The sequence below is a fragment of the Canis lupus genome, chromosome 12 (assembly GCF_003254725.2).
Source record: "Canis lupus dingo isolate Sandy chromosome 12, ASM325472v2, whole genome shotgun sequence".
NCBI classification, from domain to species: domain Eukaryota; kingdom Metazoa; phylum Chordata; class Mammalia; order Carnivora; family Canidae; genus Canis; species Canis lupus.
The window spans coordinates 47,278,347-47,299,512 of NC_064254.1; the positions used below are offsets into that span (position 1 = coordinate 47,278,347).

The 21,166-nt window shown below is 36.8% G+C and overlaps 1 protein-coding gene across 5 annotated transcripts in view; it reads left to right on the forward strand.

Moving 5' to 3' along the window:
* Positions 1 to 15,785, forward strand: part of ORC3 (origin recognition complex subunit 3) — a 60,865-nt gene extending 45,080 nt beyond the window's left edge. For 4 of the 5 annotated variants that reach the window (XM_049092344.1, XM_049092345.1, XM_049092348.1 and 1 more), the window contains 7 exons: positions 3,421 to 3,554; positions 6,127 to 6,203; positions 7,471 to 7,571; positions 11,982 to 12,123; positions 13,869 to 13,985; positions 14,741 to 14,820; positions 15,358 to 15,785. In XM_049092344.1, coding sequence (XP_048948301.1) covers positions 3,421 to 3,554; positions 6,127 to 6,203; positions 7,471 to 7,571; positions 11,982 to 12,123; positions 13,869 to 13,985; positions 14,741 to 14,820; positions 15,358 to 15,463 — 757 coding nt within the window. In that variant the 3' untranslated portion in view covers positions 15,464 to 15,785. Of the gene's footprint in view, positions 1 to 3,420; positions 3,555 to 6,126; positions 6,204 to 7,470; positions 7,572 to 11,981; positions 12,124 to 13,868; positions 13,986 to 14,740; positions 14,821 to 15,350 lie in introns of all 5 variants that reach the window. The other variant, XM_049092346.1, reaches the window with a different exon arrangement.
* Positions 15,786 to 21,166: the final 5,381 nt, after the last annotated feature.

Consider the following 21,166-nt stretch of genomic DNA (forward strand, 5'->3'; position numbering starts at 1 on the left):
TCTAGTCAAGTTACTTAAGTTTTCTGTGTCTCTGTTTCCTCATTTCTTAACATGGGAGTAATTTTAACTACATCATACAGTATAGTAAAGATCCAGTGTCACCAAAGTACACATGTGTGCATATAAATGGTAGCCATCATGACTAGTATTGCTTCATATTTATCACAGCTATATAAGATCCTCCGTTTTGAAAACACTCTTGTTGATGCCTAAATATCTTCATTTTCTTCTAGCATTTTATGATTGATGGACTAGTTCTTTCCCAAACCCCTATGCCATACTTACGTTTTTATTCTATCTGAAATATATTGAGGTAGTGATCTATTTTTTTCAAACTTGCTATTTCCAGTACATACCATCTCTTCCCCAGTGATCAAATTCCCATATATTCTTCAAGCTCTTTATAGACTCTTGTTCTCACTGTTTCCTGTCTCTTCCTATAAAGTACTGATTTTAGTTGCTATAGCTTATATCTTTTGATACATTAATAGCCCCACTACGCACACTCAAGCATGTACACATTGTTCTTCTTTTAGGAACAATTATTTTTCCAGATAAATTTTGGAATAATTATATTGGGTTTTAAACAAATACCTACTGGAATTTTGTTTCAAAAAGTGTTATAAGTATATATTAATTTGGAATAAATTTGTATCTGTACAGTACTGGGGGTTAGAACTAAAAAATGTCATTTATTCAAGGCTTTCATTTTTTGATATGTGTCACATACTTGTTTATAAAGTATATGGCTGGGGTAGCTGGGTGGCTCAGCGGTTTGGCATTGCCTTCAGCCCAGGGCCTGATCCTGGAGACCCAGGATCAAGTCCCATGTCAGGCTCCCTGCATGGAGCCTGCTTCTCCCTCTGCCTGTGCCTGTGCCTCTCTCTCTCTCTCTCTCTCTGTTTCTCATGAATAAATAAATTCTAAATAAATAAAGTATATGGCTGTGTTTTCCATAGTTTTTGTTGCCATTTTGAACATGCTCTTTTTTCCCGTGATGCAATTTAATAAAAGATGGATTAGGGGCAGCCCAGGTGGCTCAGTGGTTTAGCACCACCTTTGGCCCAGGGTATGATCCTGAAGACCAGGGATTGAGTCCCGCATCAGGCTCCCTGCATGGAGCCTGCCTCTCCCTCTGCCTGTGTGTCTGCCTCTCTCTCTCTCTGTGTCTCTCATGGATAAATAAATAATAAAAAAAATCTTAAAAAAAATAAAAGATGGATTACATGTACATGTAAGGTATTAACACAGATATATGTGTATGCATGTCTTACATCCTTCACACTCTTTAATACGCAGTTCTTTTAGATTTCGTAACCTTACAGTCACATCATATGCATATTATAAATTTCATCTTCCTTTAATGTTTGTATCACTTTTTCTTAATTTGTTGTAGCAACTGGACTCTAGAATGATGTTATTAGATAATAGTGATTATAGCAGGTATATGTTGATTCTATGTATGTATAATTTAATTTAAAAAATTTTTCTGACTTTATTGGGTTGATCACATTATTATCTCTACTTAGCCTTACTTGATGCCCTGTTTTGTATTAAACCAGAGAGCACTTGGGATAGTATAAGATCTTTTGCTACTCTGGAAACTACAAAAACATTATCTTTGGCTAATAATAAAAAGAGTAGTAATTCTCTGAATTACTTAAAGGTTTACATCTGAAGTGAAGGATCTACCCCATCCAAGCAAATATGTTAAAAGTTATGGCTGTAAAGTTTGATTTTAAAATTATGTGACATAATGCCATTTTTTTCTTGCGCCCTCAAAGTGAATTATAGGCTGGCCTCGCCTTCCTCGATAACTCAGTTTTGTAAGCTGCAAATAGATGCCAGGTGTGTCTGCCTGCAGCCTGGGATACTAGTTCTCAGGGTGCTTCTGATGTGAATTCCACCTCAGCTTCTACCCCTCCCAGCAAGCCAGTGTCAGTAATTCCTTGGACCCTGGAAATGCTGATCTTGGCTATTTAAGCAGGGCTGAAGGTTAGGTATAACAGATTGTTCAAGTCTATCTGACTTCAACTCTCTTAACAGTTTAACTCCATCTGGGCAATAGAAAGCCAGACATTTTAAATCATGTCAAATATAATAAAAAATTAAATGTGTTAGCTTAGTTTTTTTTGACCTGCTAGTTGCCTTTTATTCACAGATAAAATTACTAATACTTTGGATAATTATTTTATTGCTGTAGAAGGAGGAAGAGAAAATTTTATACTTTTTCTTAAAACTAGGTAAAAGTTTACTTTATCCACCCCTACTTACTGACTGGTTTCTATATTTATTGGCTATAGGACATTTAAAAAATTTTTTAGGTCTCAGTTTAAAATTTAGTTGAAGTAACTACTTAATTTCTCAGTAGTCTTAGTCTACTTTATATCTTTTAGCTTAGTAATATTAGTATTTTTTTCAGGTTTTTTATTATGAAAAATGTCAAACTTACGATGGTTATCTTGTAGAATGGTCCACATTCTGGGTTTGTCTCCATGTTCCTTCATGATTAATGTAAGAATTTACAGTCATCGTAGTTTTTCATTATTAGGTCCGTTTGCTGAGAATAATTTTTATACTTGTGTCATGGCACTTAGTAATTACTAATACTAATATTGACCTGATTCCATTTCGTTCTGTTACTGAATATGATCTGAGTGGAGAGATCCTTTAAGTAACGGTTCTGAGAACAGGATCCTAATTTTAGAAGATCTGTGTTCCCTCCATTTCTAACAAAGATTTCCTCTGTGGCCTTGAAGGAGTTATACAACCATTCCACCTGTGCTATATAAAACACAGAGAATTGCTTACCTCTTTTAAAGTTTAGTGGATGTTTATAAAGCCCATAGAAGATAAAAAGCATAGCTAAAATGGTAATAATTAGAGAAATGATTGTGATTTCTTTTTGGAGTCCTTTAAGCCTTCATTTAGCCTAAGTGTTATATCAGCAGATACTGCTGTCTCCTACTTAGATCTGAAGGATAGGAACACTAACCTTAAATGCCTCCTGTGTGGTAAGCACTGTGCCAGAGTCTTCAAATACATCTTCTTGTTTAATTTTTAGGCCTCCATTTAACCTGTGAGATATGTGAATTCTTATTTCCATCTCATTGACAAGGAAACCCAAGGGTCAAAGAGGTGTAGGTTGCTCTGTATTCCAAATGTAGTAGAAGTGCCACTATCGGGCTGTGAGCCCAAGTTTTCTACATTTTCTGAGTTAAGCTTTATTATGAGAAATTTCCTAATACTTCTGAAATGTCACATACACTGAAGAAGATCTCTTTCCTCAAATTTGGTAGCTACTGGTGATGAATCTGTACCATCTTCATCTGACCAGAAGCATTTAATATGCAGCAGTGTTTTTTTAAGTATATTGATTTTCCAGTTACAGTATATCTCCTGTCACTGATTCTTTTCTAGGATGTTGGCAAAAGATGAACTGATGACCATTCTTCAGAAATGTTTCAAGATTTTTAAGTCCACTTCTGAAAAGCAGCTTGGGAGCACAGCAAAGAGAATAGAGGAGTTTCTGGCCCAGTTTCAGAATCTTGATGGTGAGAATATAGTATCTTGCCAATTCTACTGGCTATGACAGTCATTTAAATAAAATAACACAGAAAATCCCACTTTCTAATGTTTCAGAGATGAGAGATAAAGTATTTCATGGTCAGCATACCAACCCTCAGAATATCATATCTTGACAATCATAAATAAGACAAGTGGTACTCTTCCAGATTTGGTTTAAACAGTGAAAATCATCAAATGGGCAGGAAAAAGAATTCTTTTCCCAGATGGACAGTTTAGAAGACTTAACTTAAAGGGGGAGAGGGGTAACAAAAAAATAAAAAAGATTGGAGTATCAGGGCATCATAATTAATGACTTGTCAGATTCTTTATGGATTTCAAAAACACTGCATAAATCATTTGTAAGCCTGAAAAATTAATAGCTGTGAACCACTTGCACAGCGATGAGGCTCATTGGTATGCTGATTACCAAAATATGCATGAGGTTGGCTTTAATTGGATTTATAAAAGCTGGAATCTTTCACCCCTAAATGAACTGAGGCAGCCTGGCATACCCTAGTGTTGGAGTGTTAGAATTACTTTGATTTTGCCTGACCGCCACAAGATCATTTCTATTTGCTGAATGCAGGGGTAGCCTGAGTGTGTATGGGAAGCCATGTTGTTTTCTGATGCAGCAGGACTTTTGTGTTCTTAGGGGCACCATGGATTGATACTGATTATTAACTTTTCATGGGCTCTTCTCTTTTGTTATAGGACTAAAGTATGGCATTATTTTGGTAAAGCAAAACAAGTGTGCACCCTTTATTTCTCCCTATTTAGGGAAATTTTAATTTGAGAGGTTAGGGGGATGAGGCAGCTTGTTATGTAGTAAGCACATAGATTGGACGTGGCATGGTGAATTTAGTTTATTTGGAATGTCTATATCCTTTCTGTGTTTGACAAGTGTTCCTTTGTCTTAAAAATCCTTTGAATTAAAGGAAACTGCTTTTGCCGAAATCTCTCCATATCTCTCCATAGCTGGAATGCTAGGGAACTGATGAGTGCCTAGTCAATGGAAGGTGAAGAGAACGTTCGCTTGCCTGGAGTGACATGAGCAGCCAGAAATGAGAAAATAAAGTAGTAAGAGGGTCTGCTTCAGTTATTTGTAGGCATTGCTCTTTTGTACTACAGAAGAGGTTGAACCATTTTCAAGCCATAAAATATTAAAAGAATAGAAATTAGTATCACAGAAATCATTGAGTTCAGTTATAAACAGAAACTAAAGCCCAGAAAGTGTAACTTGCTCTAGATCCCACAGCTAGCTAGTCCTAGCACCCACCTCTCTTAAACCAGCTCATTGTGTTACTTCCTGTCATTCACAATTTAAATACCCCTTAACTGTGATAACTGGGACAGTGAGGGGACACCCTTAAGGACATAAATAAGGTAAAAGACTTCATATAAAGTAAATTTCAGTCTTTTACAAAATTGGACTTGGATTTTTGTAAAAGAAAACTTTAGATATTGTAATTTTAATTAACAAGCTGGTGAAACAAATTCTGTGGTATGTTAAATAATAGAGGAATGCAGCTTTTAGAAATGGAAAGGTTGGAGATTAAGATGATTAATGTTCGAAAGGTAAAGAATTTTACTTGGGACAAAACTAGTGTCTTGAAGAAATATCTGTATTTCTCTATGCTCAAAATGACATAGTTAACAATAAAAGTAAAATTAAATCTCCCACAATGGACAAGTAGAAATATTTGACTATATGCTATCACTGGTTCCTTTTAACACTTATATTTTACAGTCTGGGTTTAAAATTACAGAAGTAGATCAGAGTGTCATATCATCTATTTTTAAGGCTCTGCTATGTGTTAATGATATGGGACAAAGAATTTATTGGATATTTTAACCTTAAATTATGTTTTTCTTGGAACAAGAATTATCCATAGCTATGAAGAAGTTTATTCTTTGAGAAAGTGCAGATTCTATAGCTGCATCCTCTTGTCTTAGATTTAGTCCAAATAAGCCATGTGAATGTGAGGTTCCTAAAACCTGCCTTTACTGGGGAAGGGTTTTTTAGAGCCTCGTGTTCTCTACAGGCACAACTACACCTTTTACCAGATATGGTTTTCTGTTCCCTTTGCTAAGGAACTAAGGTGTACTTTGGGTTTATTTCAAACTCTTTACACACTACCTTTTTCATACTCACATAGCCTTGCATCAAAAATAGTGGATTGGAAGGTTGAGGCCAAGTTTGGCAGGATGTAAGTTTAAATTTGTTTTTTAAAAGCTATTTAAAAGCACAAAAGATTTGGAGCTTTTTGCTCTTGGGTTGTGGGGTTTTGTATGTTTGTACTTTGTTTTGCTTTTATTGTGGTTATGTTTTTAAAATCCAGTAGTTAGTTTTTGGAAGCCATCTTTGCAGCATAATTTATGTAATGTTTATTGACCTTCAGCTTCTGGGAGAAACCATTTATTTAATGGAAACTTGATCCTTTGCCACGTTGAAAAAAAAAATAGATGAAACTTTCTTTTGGAATAGTAGAAATATTTGTTCTCTTTGACTTGAATGGATTTACCCTAGTTGCTGTGTATTGGTTTTGTATTAAAAATCAGAAGCCAAAGAAGAAGAAGATACTTCTGGGTCGCTGTCAAAGGGGCTTCAGAAGACAGACCTCTATCATCTTCAGAAGGTAACTTTTCCTTCCAACTGCATCCTGGCACTTGTTTTTTTCAGCATGTGCTCTAGATTAGTTCTGCCTAAATGTTTTTGTTTTTATTTGAGAGAAAGAGAGAGACACAGAGATAGCAAGAGAGAGCACAAGCTGAGAGGAGAGGGAGAAGCAGGCTCCCCATTGAGTAGGGAGCCTGAACCAGGGCTTGATCCCAGGACCCTGGGATCATGACCTGAGCCGAAGGCAGACGCTTAACTGACTGAACCACCCAGGCGCCCCTGTCTTTATTTTTAAGCCACAACCAGAAACAAAGGAGATTTTGTAACTCACTTATAAATTGAACATCCTTTTTATCTGATCCATTGCCATTCTCATTCTGTATTTACAAAGTCTAGAATTTACTAGCCAACGTAGGTGGAAACTGTTCCTTTAGCCTCAGAGAAAAAGAGAATCAACTACTAATAAGGAAAAACTGAACATTGTTGCAACAAGCAATCTGATTACTTATCTGATCTTTGTTTTTTTGTTTGATCAGAGAAATCCAAAAGAGAGAGCCTAACTTTTTTAATGCATATTCAGTAGAGAGCAGAAACTGAGCCACAAGATGTGCAACATAATCTTTTTCAGATCATTCTAACTTTAGGATCTTGGTTGTTCTTAAAAGTAAAGAACCTTCTTTGTATCCTGATACCAAGCTATGATAAATATGGAATAAACATTCAATCAAAGCAAGACAGAGCTACATTGAATTTATTCTATTTTGATGGCCAAAGGCTAAGGGTTTTTTGTTTTTTGTTTTTTTCTTATATTTTTAAGTCCTTTTCTTAATGCAGTAATGGGTTGTGGATTGTGGGCACTCTGCCATATGATGGCAATAAAGTGACTGTCCTTTTTCTTTCCCTGATAATCCATTTTATATATATATATATATATATATTTAATATTTATTTATTTATTCATGAGAGACACAGATAGAGACAGAAGCAGAGGGACAAGTGGGCTCCATGCAGGGAGCCCGATGAGGGATTCGATCCCGGCATGCCAGGATCACGCCCTGAGCCAAAGGCAGACACTCAACCTCCGAGCCACCCAGGCATCCCTCATTTGATACATATTTGAAGCAAAATACTTGGAAGGAGAGATTCTTTCTAGACCTTAAAAATAAAATAATAACCCATTTTGATCTGGTTCTTTCTGTGCACATTCTGTATATGGACCCAGCGCTCCCCTGTTAGGAATTTTCTATTGCAGAATCACCAGGAAAAATATGTTCTTTCATCCATAGTCCTTATTGGAAATGAAGGAACTAAGAAGAACAAATAAGAAGCAGACCAGATTTGAAGTACTCAGAGAAAAAGTTGTCAACTTCATTGACAGTCTGGTAAGGTGAGTCTATGGCTCTGAAAAGCTAAAAATCAGGCTGTATTACTAACACTGGGGTAATAGTTGTCCACAGCCAGCCCTGGGCACTTTCTCCTAGATTAGGCTTCCAGTTTAGAATTGTAATTTTGATTCATTTTCCATTCTTATTAGATGTCTGATCAAATGACGGGTTCAGTCTTTACTGAGAGTTCAAGAACACAAATTTAAATTTGATCTAGTTCATTAAGCTGGGGTGGGGGGATGAAAACAGAAAGTGAATGTTTTTCTCCTTTATAATAACAGTGTTTGCATTGCACTTTATCTTTGCTCTATCTTTGCTGGGAGTCTGCTGGATCTGGGCCAAGCCCAGAAGACAGAGCAGGCCAGACGTAATGCCCTCTTATCCAAAGTAAAGGACTTCTAATACCAGTGCAACTTATTGTCAGTTGAGAAATGTACTCATAGTAATTTAGAAGTCCATTAGTCCTGCCTATATTTTAAGATGACTCCTTTTTGGGAAACCCAGATTGTTCTGATTCAAGGATTTCCCAAAAGCCAGTTTTATGTAGGTGTGTGAAATTACCCACCTAAAAGCTGCCTTTCAGCAGTTGGGACATGCTATAGAAAAAAAAAGTGTGAAAAATAAAATGATTTAAGAGTTAAAAAATAGGAAAAAACTTATCATTGCTTATTCTGTTTTTTTTAATAGCAGTTCAAACAGCAGGCTAGGCACTGAATATAATCAAGTACTAAAAGGAACAGCTCAGTCCCTGAAGACAGAGAGTAGTTTTCTGATAAATTACTTGTCCTTAAACATGAAAAGTTCTGTTTTCCAGGACAGTGTGGGAACAGAGTCATTGTTCCTAATCCCTGGGGAGAAATCATTAATGTCATAAAAAAAGGTCCAGATGAGCAACCAAGTGTGACAAAAGGAAGATTAAAGTGAGAAATGTGTCATGTACAAGTGATGCAATATAATACTGAACTGACCTACTGACCAGAATTGACCTTTTAGAATGCATACAGTTAACCTTGCCCTACTGGGCTTCGCTGTTTTGGTATTTTCTTGCCCCAAGTTTCTGACTCCTTTCTTTTACCAACTTGTGACTGTTACAGTTAAAAAAAAAAATGGTTAAAATGTATCTTACCATAATTTAGTACACATTTAGTAGGCCAAATGTCAGGTTCATCTGAATTCCCACAAATTCCACGCTGTAGGCTCTGAAATCAAACAATCATTCCTCTTTGATCTTTGACCTAATTGTGATTTTTTTCCTTTCTGAGAAGTTACTGAAGTAAAGGTGAGTATGACTGAATTGTGCTGCATTGTGAAATCACAAAATTTTCCATACCAGGATTTACAGTCTTTATCAAGATTGACTATCCCAGGCAGGGAGAGATTAGGATTGTAGCATGTCAGAGCTAAAAAAGACTTAAGGAGTCATGTGGAAGCTAAAACCCAGAGAGAAGCTAGAACTTATGCAAAGTCACACAGTCCTGGTCTGCTAATGTCCATCAGAAGTCCCTCTCCATTCTCCATACGGTCTCCAAGAAGGCCTCAATCACAGATGTTTGAACAAGCTTGGAGTCCTTGGAGAAAAGATGTTTGTTAAAGATAAATATAAGCAAGAGACAGGGTTCCTGGTTTACCATGAGGAGCTCCTGAGAAAACTGAAAAAGGCAAATAAAAGTACATGCTATTTCCTACGTTATACATCAAAATACAAGCTTCAACTTTGTAGCCCTTGTTGATATTAAGTAGTCCCTCCAGATTCCCTCAAAACCTCCTTTCCTGTTTGTTTTTTTTAGATTTTATTTTATTTATGTATTCAGAGAGAGAGAGAGGCAGAGTCACAGGTAAAGGGAGAAGCAGGCCCCACGCAGGGAGCCCGATGTGGGACTCGATCCCTGGTCTCCAGGATCACACCCTGAGCTGCAGGCGGCGCTAAAGCGCTGCGCCACCGGGGCTGCCCCCTCTCCTGTTAATGAACTCTAATCTGAATCCAAAAGGAGCACCATGCAGAGCTCTAGTCTAGTGCTAGGCGCACTGCTTATTTCTTACAGCAAGTAAGCTTCAAAGTAGATTCCTTTGCTACTCTCCACATTTGCAGTTGGACAAAAAGTCTAATGTATGATATTTTGTCACTGGTGGGGGTGATGGCAAAGAGAAGAGTTTTAAATAGTCCTCCGATTTTTTGGATGTCTTGTTCATCATTTAGGCTTCAACTAATGTAGCAGGCCAGTGTAAACCAAATACAGGCAAAAATTTTATTTTGCCTCTGATGGAGGTTCTTTGAGGATATCCAAAATGGCCTTTTGCCTTGGAAATTAACTGAATTTCTAAACGTTAGATGTTAAAAGGGAGGAGTACAAATGTGAGATAATTTTTCTGACATTGACTCTGCTTGTCTTGGTTTCCAGTCCTTATTACATAGCAGGACTTCAACAGGGTCTTTTTTTTTTTTTTTTTTTTAAGATTTTATTTATTTATCCATGAGAGACACAGAGAGAAAGGCAGAAATATAAGCAGAGGGAGAAGCAGGCTCCCTGCAGGGCGCCCGATGCTGGAATCGATCCTAGGACCCCAGGATCACGACCTGAGCCAAAGGCAGATACTCAACCACTGAGCCACCCAGGCGCCCCCTCAACAGGGTCTTTTAATGACAGTCATTGTAACAATTGGGGAAACAGCCTGAGGTTGGTGTAGGAAGAGTTCATGGCCAGAAATTACAAATGGGTAGCTAGCCAGCTAGGGAGGCAGTTGATGTTACAAAACCCATGCCAGAGGCTACAGCTAAATTTATCTTGAGTAAGAGTACTTAAGGTATAGAATGCTGAGCCTTAGGCCCAAGTCAGAATCGAAGCTTTGCAAAACGGGTTTTATTGTGAGTAACTCTAGGGAAGGAGCAGGAGGCAGGAGTTCTCCTGAGATGGGGAGGAGTGATGTACATGGTTAATACCCTCTTCACTTCCTCTCTTCCTCAAAGCCGCTGACCACAATGGGTGGAGCAAGTGTAGTGGGATTTTCTCCCAGGACAAGAGAAGGGACAACAGGAAGAAAAGGGTAATTTCCCTGGTGGCTGGGCCTGAGGCCGCTGCTTTGTTCTGCCTGCGCTTGGTGGGAAACGGTGGGAAACTGCACGGACACATATCTGGCCTGTGGCCAAAATATTTAAAGCCCAGGACTACACTAAGCCCCCCAATTTTTTTTTAAAAGATTTTATTCACTTATTATTCATGATAGAGAGAAAGAGAGAGACAACCAGACTCCACCGGGAGCCCAACACGGGACTTGATCCCAGGATCGCACCCTAGGCCAAAGGCAGGCGCTAAACCACTGAGCCACCCAGGGATCCCCAAGCCCCCCAATTTTTATGAAGGCCTGTGAGCTAACAACTTTAATCAAGTTAGTGACTTATTACTCTTACCTTTGGGTTGTGTTTGCCAGAATTTCTCTCTTCCAATTTGCTAACCTCCACACCAAAAGTGATGTCACTGTCATGGCACAGGCAAGCTGATAGGCTCATTAGACACTGAAAGTGAACTGTTCTTTGTATTTATTTACTTTTTTTTTTAAGATTTTAATTATTTATTTGAGACAGAGCACAAGCAGGGGGAGAAGCAGAGAGAGGGAGAAGCAAGCTCTCTGCTGAGCGGGGAGCCCGATACGGAGCTCCATCCCAGGACCCTGGGATCATGACCTGAGCCACCCAGGTTCTCCTGAAAGTGAACTTTATAATGCTTTATTTCCCTCGTTCAGATTTCATTAAAATCAGGTTGTCCTCTAACCCGTAAAAGAAAAAACCCAAGTTATAGTGGTTTTTCTAATTGAAATTTTGAAGATGAACAATTTGCTTGTTTTCCAATATTTTGAAGCTAAAATTTAGTCTTTTCTGCCTTCTAATGTAAAATTTAATTCTAACATATAAAGAACCTTTCAGGTATCATTTCTATGAAACATATCAATTAAAACATTTTCTGTGATCCAAAAAGAATTTCCTAAACTCAATCCTAGGCCTGAGGCCTGTGTTTAAACACTGTCAAGAGTTAAATGTCAACTATGGTAAGGAATGTGGCTATCTCAGCTTTCCAAATAATTATTTTAAGAAAGTATTCATTAATGCTGTAAGAAGTTCAACCTTTGTGGTTTTGAACAGAAATATAACTTATGTACATTTGTACCTAAAGGCTTAAATCAGAACTGAAATACAGTTTCTTAAATTCTGGTGAATATGAAAGCTTTAAAAAATACTTTATGTAAGAGGTACAATTCTGAGTGAACCTGTACGAACTCTGCTATTTGGCTTTTGTTTCATTTGTTTTTGGTTGTTGATTTTGCCTTTTAATAGCTCAGTCTTCCACAGAAGATTGACCAAAATGTTATAATGAACATTATCTTATCTAAAAGCTGATACCTCACTTTGGCTGTTTCAGAGAATATCTTCTGCCTCCAGAGACACAGCCTCTGCATGAGGTGGTGTACTTTACTGCTGGTCACACCCTGCGTGAACACCTGAATGCTGCTCCAAGAATCGCTCTCCACACTGCACTCAACAATCCTTATTATTATCTCAAGGTAAAAAGCAAATTCATTACTGACAGTTTAGTTCAGACAGTCTTTACCACAAAAATTTGCAGTCCTAACTAGTGGGGAGTTGGTAGCACAGGATTATCTCTTTCAGGTTTAAAAAAAAATCTTTAGACTTTAGAGGGCATTTTCTAAGCCAGTGAAGATTCCAATCAGTAGGCCACTAATGCTGCCAACTTTTGATGGTCTGTACATGTCTTCCATGTGATCAAACCAGGTCACAGCGGGCACTAAGATTCCAGAGTATCCTATTCTTGTGAAAATAAATGTTTTCCTACAGACATAACAACAGATCATGGGTCAAAAAATATGGTCTAATGAAATTACAAGGATCCAAATGGTTGTTTCTGATGAAAGATATAAGTACTTTGGGGTTTTGTCATGGATTTTAAACCCAAAGATCACTCTGAGTATCTCAAGAGCTGAGTATAGAGGATAGCCAGCAACCTGCCAGGGACAAAACTCCTAAAATCCAGAATTTGCTAGTTCTAAGAAGCTATTCTTTAAACAGAGTTCAAGAGAGTTCAGAATTTTAAAAACTCTCTTACGGGACCAGGTCAGGTCATCATTTAAACATTTCTGTAAGCTACATTTCAAGCTTATGTATACATGGAATTAGACAATTTGCTAATAAGTTAACTTGTTACAAACTCAGCTAAGCACCTAGAAATCTTGCCACAAAAAATACTTAAGAAATGACTCCATAAAATCTATGAAGAATGTTCCAAATGTATTGGTTTCTTATTTCAAAATTGCACTAAAAAAAAAACCCAAAAAACCAAAAACAAAATTGCACTCAAGCTAGCATGCTAATAAGCATTACAAGAGAATATGGAGTAGAAAGATACAAGTCAATGGTTTTCAATAATGGTGGTAGTGAAGAGCTTGAATAATTTCATATATAAAACACAAAATATTTTTATTATATAAACCACAAATTAAAATTCTTTAGTGGTAGGTCACTTAAGAGATCTGGTATGATTTTAGGAGTCATTGGGAGGATATATCACAATCTCTGTATGTTTGTGTGAGACAGTTTCTCAGTAAGAACCATGGATTTCAAATAAGTTAAAAAAAACACTGATTTTTGGGGTGCCTGGGTAGCTCAGTTGGTGAAGTGCCAACTCTTAAGTTTCCTCTCAGGCTGTGATTTCAGGGTTGTAAGATCAAGCCCCTCTCCTCTGCCTGCCTCCCAATGAATTAATAAATCTTTAATTTAAAAAAACCCAATTGTTTACCTAAGGGTTAGTTAGGATCTGCAGCATTTAACAACAGTCTTTGAGAGACAACTTACAGCTCTGGTAGTGATGTGTTGGTATTAATAAGGATAACTATTCCTATAATTACAAGTGTTGGAAGTGGCTGAAAATCCCCAGGGAAATCCATAAACTTTTTATGGAAACCAGAAATGCATTAGGATCTCAGAAATTAATAATGTATGATTAAAATGAAAAAAAGAAATAATTTGATTAAAAGGAAACATGCTTTTCTTCTGATCCTGAGTATTCTTCTAGTGACTAGGAGCTAAGGGGATTATGACTGACAACTTAATCCTAAACAAGAAACTAGGTAACTAATTGGAGAGTAAAATGCAACTCAATAAATAAAGGAACTCAAAGACTCCACTTACTGGCTTACTAAATTTAGTTTAGGGGTTCATTAATGTCTGCATTTCTAAGACATAGTCATCTTAGTTTACTGTTTTTTGTTTTTTGTTTTTTTTTTTTTTTTAGAATGAAGCACTGAAAAGTGAAGAAGGCTGCATTCCAAATGTCGCCCCAGACATCTGCATAGCATATAAACTGCACCTAGAGTGTAGCAGGCTAATCAACCTTGTAGACTGGTCAGAGGTAGGTCAGGGGGAACAGAGTAAGCTATTTGTCTAACCATCCATGACAGTTCTCCTGGGGTTTTTTTAACTTTTAGGGCTTTGAAACTCCTCTTTCTTTTCTTTTCTTTCTTTAACGCCCTGTTCTTTTGTTTGGAAAGCATAAATCACTTCATACTGCAAAATCTCCTCCAGAAGAGCAGTTAACTGCTTAACAGTCTCACCCCAAGTCCCCTGCACTCTGATTCCACACACCGCAACCAAGCCAATTCTACATTCATGCTAGGTCAAAATAAGTATGTGATTTAAAGCCACAATTAACAGTAAGCAAAAGCTAAACAGTTTAGGTTGGTTCTGTTTTTCACAAAATAAAGGTGCATTATTAACTAGCATTTCCTTTATCACAAAAAAGAAAAAATATTAGAATAACTATACTATACAACAGATTTAGCAATCAGGAAGTACAAGGAATACTTGGCAAGGCAGTGGAAGACAACAATTAAGATAAACAATTTCTTTCCATCCTCAGAAGAGCATTACAAAGTTAACTCTTTTGAAGGTCTTATTTAACAGATGTCACCATTTAAAAATATGATAATTGGCACCTTCTAAGATGAGAAGTTTTGAGAATCTGGAATTTGGTGTAATATTTTTAAAAATGTACCAGCTATCATCAGCAGCAGTGCTTGACCTGCTTCATACAGAGTCATCAAGTGCAATAAAAGATATTTGGCAGTGGTAGAGATTTTTATTTTCTTCTGTCTTGTCTCTCAAAAGGCTTTTGCAACAGTTGTGACAGCTGCTGAAAAAATGGATGCAGATTCTGCAACCTCAGAAGAAAGGAATGAAATTATCCAGTATCCTTTTAACAAATCAGTTTTGTAACATTCAAGTATACATGGAGTATAGAAGTTTACAGTTTCCCTAGACCTACAATATTTATAAAGATGTGCTCCAAACCACTTTATTATTTAATATTAACCACACCATCCCAGAATAACTTGTTTCTACATATCTATTCTGATTTTAACCTAAAATGAGACCTAACGTAAAATATTTGGTCTAAAACTTCTATCAAGGTTATACTCCACAATTCAGCAACAATGTCAAAAAACTATTATTCTGTCTTTCTATGGTGAGTAGATACTTTTAAGTAGTTAAAGGGGGAGCAATTTTCATACTGTATGAAAAATTAGAATTATGTAAGCATTAAGTACTTTACCATTCATGTCTTATTGAAGTGGATTCTAATTACATTTGTTCCTTTCCAGTAAGGATTAAAATTTAATTTAGCATATGTATTTGAACTGTACTTAACAGGTGATGTTTTAACATTGAGATTTTAAAATTTGTCAAAAAATTTAACAGTGAATTTCCTTAGCCACAGCCTTCAGTGCTCGGTTTATTAGAGCTGTTTCTGAACTAGAACTTTTAGGATTTATAAAACCTACCAAACAGAAGACTGACCATGTGGCAAGGCTAACATGGGGAGGCTGCTAGAAAGCCATGGAATGAAGCCAGAAGTATCACATTAAGCTTAAGAGAAAAATGAGACCAGGCATATTTACATACCACCGGAAGACTCTTGGTGAGAAATGTGTAATCCTTGTGTGTGTTTGATCAGAAAGTACTGTTAACCCAAACAGGAATATATCAAAAACACCTCTGGAGTACTTTAGAACCCAACAAATGACATGCTTATTACATTGTAACTACAACCTCCTCCACACTATCACTGTAATTTTCATAGTCATTACTAAATTATAAATTGTTCTTGAGCAGTTTACAGAGGTAATAAATGCCTTTATCCACGAATATTAAATTTGTTACAGTTGATTTCATATCACTCATTTCTGCTCCCCTAGTTTTTTGGACTGGCATTCCTCACTTTAGTAAATTGTATAGTAAGAAAGACAACTATCCTACAGGATTTCTCCTAATGACTATCTAGGTTCTAAAACTGCCTCTGCTGCCCCATTTCTTTTAGTCTGAAAACTTAAAAAAAAATCCCAAGCTCTTTGGCTTTATGTTTAAAGGGAGTAAATATTCTACTTTAGGATGACCCATCATGGATCCTTTAAGACCTTTACCAATCACATTTCAATCTTGTAAAATCTAAATGAGGAAAAAGTAAATCCCAAATGGAATGACATCTGGATTTCTTCCATGACAAGAACTCATCAAGACAATGAAACAAAGATACACCAAATTCATTATTTAATGTTTTAAATCCCATGAGAATTCCGGGACATAGCTTTAAGAGTATTCACTAATTTATCAAAATTACCAATGCAAATATGACAAGGAAAAAAAATCCAAATTCAGTAAAATCTTGGTTCACAAATATTAGTAAGCTATGTAATTGTAGGCCTTTCTTGTGTATGCTTTGAGGACAAATTTAATGCAGGTTTTAAAATTTATTATAAATAAATTTGATAGTTTAAATAATTCTAGAGTGTAAAGGATATGTCATACAGGGTGGAGTATTTTTATCCTCTGACAACATGAGGGCTGAGATGACATTAATGGGTAACTGCCCCCTTCTCCCTCTTCCTGTCCCAAAAACACACAAAAAAGTGTTAGATGTACTGTATCCCTCCCAAATTATAAAATGTTGCTAGGCTCAAAAAGGGAAATAACTACATGCCAGAACAAAAGGCATCTAGCCCTGTAGAACTTTGAGACAATTACCAGAATTGCATTACTGAGATAAATGTCTTCTCATCTAAAAGATGCCAGGATTTCTTACTGAGCCATAGACATAAATACATATGTGCACAAAGAGCTGTCAACTTGGAAATTAAGGAACTTATGATATGCAAACACAAACATCACTACCATATGGAAGAAACTGGACAAATAAATAGAGGCTTTTGACACTTGGGAATCCATATGTGAAAGGCAGAGAGCCTCTGCCAAATGGGTAGGTATGATTGGAGCAGAGAATCCATTTTTATTCTGTGAAGTCTCCATGACTTGACAGCAACTAGCTTTTTTTTTTTTTTAAGTATTCTAAAATTTTAAATAGTCATTCCCCCCTCCAGTCACATGTGCTCTCACCATGTTTCATTTTTAATAACATTTGGTAAAATCTAAGGAAAGAATGTATGGATGATTTTGAGCATTTTCTACTTACTACCTATTTAAGTAAGGCTGTCAGAAATGGGAGAGCTTTTCCAGTATTCTGTGCTAATTAATGTGAAGACACCATCAATATCTACAATGTGATTTCTTCCAGCTTTCAAATGGTGCCAATGAGCACCAGAGAAAATTATGACTAGAAACTATGAATTTCAACAAAACTCCTATAGTAATATGCTTACACGGTAAGGTACAGAGGAACTGGCCTCATACAGACCAGATTTATCTCTGAGTAGGAGTAGCCCTGCTTTTTCTTTTGCTGGGCATTTAATTGAATTCATGCTACCACCTAAATGCATATTATAGAGTGAACTACTTTTTCTTACTATCTACGATTAGGATGGAAATTAGTGTTTTTAGAGTGAATACCCGAAAAAACCATAAAATTAAACTCACGAAGCTCATTTATTGCGATCATTATGGAGCACAAACCCCTCAAAGCCAGCCCTATTTTAAGCATCACCTCAATTCTGTGTCCATTACTTAATACAGTAAAACTTCATCCAAAACACCTTACAAATGGGATATTCTGATTGACTAAATCTTTGTTCAGTAAAATACTAGTCTGCAAACCCTAGAGCAGTTTGAAATTTGTTCAAAAACTTTATGGAGTGCATTCCATACTCTAGCCACTGTGATACTCATGTGAACAAAGATTTTTGCCCTCCTTGCAGAGGGAGCAGAACAGAGAATTATATTGTAGGTTACGGGAAAAAAAACAAAACCAGTATATCATCCTCCAGTTTTAAAACAGTGGTCACAGCAGGTCTCATTGAGAGGAATTTGTGAACTCAAAATTGGTAAAAGATTTACTTGTGAAGTTCTATGGAAGTGCACTGTGAGTAAGAGAATAGCAGTAACAAAAGGTCTTTAGGCAGGAGTATGCAAACTACTTGGGAGGACCAGCGGGGCTGGCCAATGTGGGATAGGCAGGGTGAGCAGATGGGAGACAAGAATTAAATAAGGGAGGGGGGGATAGAGTACATGTAATTTAAGGCCCTGTAGACCACGGTAAAGTCTTGATTTTTAATCAGGTAGGAAGCCATCTAATCTAAGTAAAAGACTTAGAGCTTTAAGTGATCACTCTGCTAGAAGAGTAGACTGGAATGGTTGGTGAGGAGACAAAGATGAATGAAGCAAAAATAATGACCAATTAGGCAATCACTGAATGGTCTAAGCAAGACAAAATATAGTAGAAATGGTGAGACTTTAGAATGGAACCAAGATTTGATGGACTTTTTGTCTGCAGAGCTAGAATAGAGATGCCATTAACTGGGGATGATGATCAGGATGGTAAAGTCAAGAGGCAAAGGTAAGTTTGGTTTTAGACCTAAGTTTTGAGACTTCTATTAGATATCCAAGTGGAAATGTCTCCATAGAGAGGTGAATATATAATCTTATGTCTCTCTAGGATGAGATGTGATCACCAAAAGGAGTATGAACAGAGGCGGCAAGGAGGCCAAGGTCAAACTCTGGGACAGATGTTGGTTTTTAACATTTGGAAAAATGGGCAGCAGGGAAAATGAAAAGACAAGTTATATAAAAGAACCAGACAGACCAAGAAGGGGAGCCAATAAAGTAGGAGGAAAATCAGGCAAGTGTGGTATCTTATAAGCCAACTTAAGAGTGTTTCAAGATCAAATATTGATTAGATTTAGCAACGTGGAAATCAGAGTAGTAGAGAAAGGTCTGATAGGCAACACATATCAGATGACCTAGCAAATGTCCGAACTTACCACTAGTCTTGGGAAGGCCATACATTGTGTGATGTGAAATTAAGACCACAGGATCAAAAGTTGTTTTAAGGCTTATTTTAATGAGTGACTAAGCATGGAGGGGCAGAGGAAGAAACAAACTTCAGCAGACTCCTCACTGAGCTCAGAGCCCAACGTGGGGCTTGATCTCAAGATCCCAAGATTGTGACCTAAGCTGAAACCAGAGTCAGACACTTAAACAACTGCACCACCCAGGAGCCCCTCAAGACATTTTTTTAATGGCATTATTTACTTACTGTGCTTCTGGGAATGATCCAATAGAAAATGGATGCAGTGTAGAGAAGACTCTTTGAATGAGACAGGGACTTAGATCTAATGCTCCTTACCTAGGGCAAGTATAGGAACAGAATTCCTAGAGCCATTCTAGGAATAGACAAGGGTGGCAGTGCTTTACCAGAATATTTGCTTATTAAACACCAGTTACCGTAGAACTTTAACTAAAGGAATAAAGAGAACCCAAATAAGACAAAGACAATTATTTCCAACCCTGGCTGCTTGGATTACCTAAATAGATTCCAACAGTGCTTCTCTCCCCATAACCTTCCAGAGCAGTCTAAGGAGTTGAACCTGGGACTCTTTCCTAAAAGCTCTCCAGTTAATACTGCTGATACAAAAAAAAAAATTGTCTCATTTGTTAATGTTTCATTTATTTACTAGTTTCTTTATTTAGAGAGAGAAGTTCTTGCTGTAAGCCAAAGTTATCAAAGATAACTTTGATATTCTAAATCTCTAATATCTATTTTTCTCAGATTGCCTATGCCTATTTTTCCTCAAAAATAGAATTATACCTGGTGATATGGCCTTGTTAATCCGGGATTTACTGAACACGTTATAGCAACCTAAGTATAATACCATACCAGTATTGCCTTTTACTAAAAGAATGACAGTTAGCACATGTTAATTCTGTAGCTATTTATCTTTGAAAAGTAATTTCAGGGATCTCTGGAAATTCAGAATCCCTAGGTAGTTAATATCTTTCTGAGATTAACTATGGTTGGTATTTGGACTAGAGTACTGGGGTCAACTAGTACTACTACTGGGGTCCATCTAATTACAATTAAATTCAAGAGGTTGCCTACATTTCTTATTTTCTGGCATTACCTCACACAATTACTGGAAATCATTAAGGTAGCCCATATTTACCTTTTGGTAAGGTAATAGGCAGAAATCTGACTGCAGAGGAAATTTTATTCTTGATCTACTTGAATCTAGAATTAAAACTGTATTACTTGCAGCTCCGTGGAGATTGCTAGTACGGATTTTCCTCTTAGTACCTTGCCCTCCAAGTTTGAAAACCAGTTCTTTTATCAATTTAAATATATGAAAATTCACACATGTTTACTTAAGCGTGTTGATCATTTTTGTCCTTACTGGGGTGAAGGGATAAAATGTATTTATATTCACTCACCTCCCACCCCTCCATGTTTCAACTTACCGCCTGCATTTTCCTAGAAATCCCAATATTTTGGTGGTCACAAGTGGGGGGTGGGATGGGTGGGTGTGGTGTGGTGTGCTATTGGCATCTAGTGGTAGAGGCCAGAAATGCTGCTAAACATCCTATGTACAGTAGGGCTCCCACAATGAAGACTGATCTGGCCCAAACTGTCAGTAGTGCTAAGGTTGAGACTCTCTATCAGTCCATTAAAACTAGGTAGAATTACCCACCTTATTTATGGCTACCCTGCACTATACCAACCTTTCTCAAGCACTTAATGGGCATATGAATTATCTGAGGATCTTGTGAAAGCCCTCAAGCCCTGGCCTTGTTTAAACAAGGAATTGATGAGGTATAATCACCAAAATTAAAAAGGCAAAAAAATACTTTCTTCCACTAATTAGGTCAATTATAAATATAAATGCCCCAGTACATTTATGATTGGTTTAATTAGTGGAAATATGCTAAAAGAATTCAACAAAAGAAATCACTGAAGCATTTTTTTTGCTCACTTCATTGTAACAAAGCTGTGTTTGGAAAGGGAATTAAAGGTGCTGAATCATGCTTTCATCTATCATCTTTAAAAAAAAAACTTGGATTCTACTGATACCATGGAGGTAAAAAATTTACAGCTGTTAAAACATCTATTATGTAACATTCTATCATGTGGTCAGTTATAAACAATTTGGAATCAGAACTCAGTTTTGAAAATAGCACTCACATCTTACATTATTTGGTATATGAAAAGATTTTTAGATCTTACTGGAAAATCAACTTCATTGATTCCTGGAAAATGCTTACATTTAAAACACTGGCTTTATTCAGATACTACCCATCTGTACATTAAAGCAG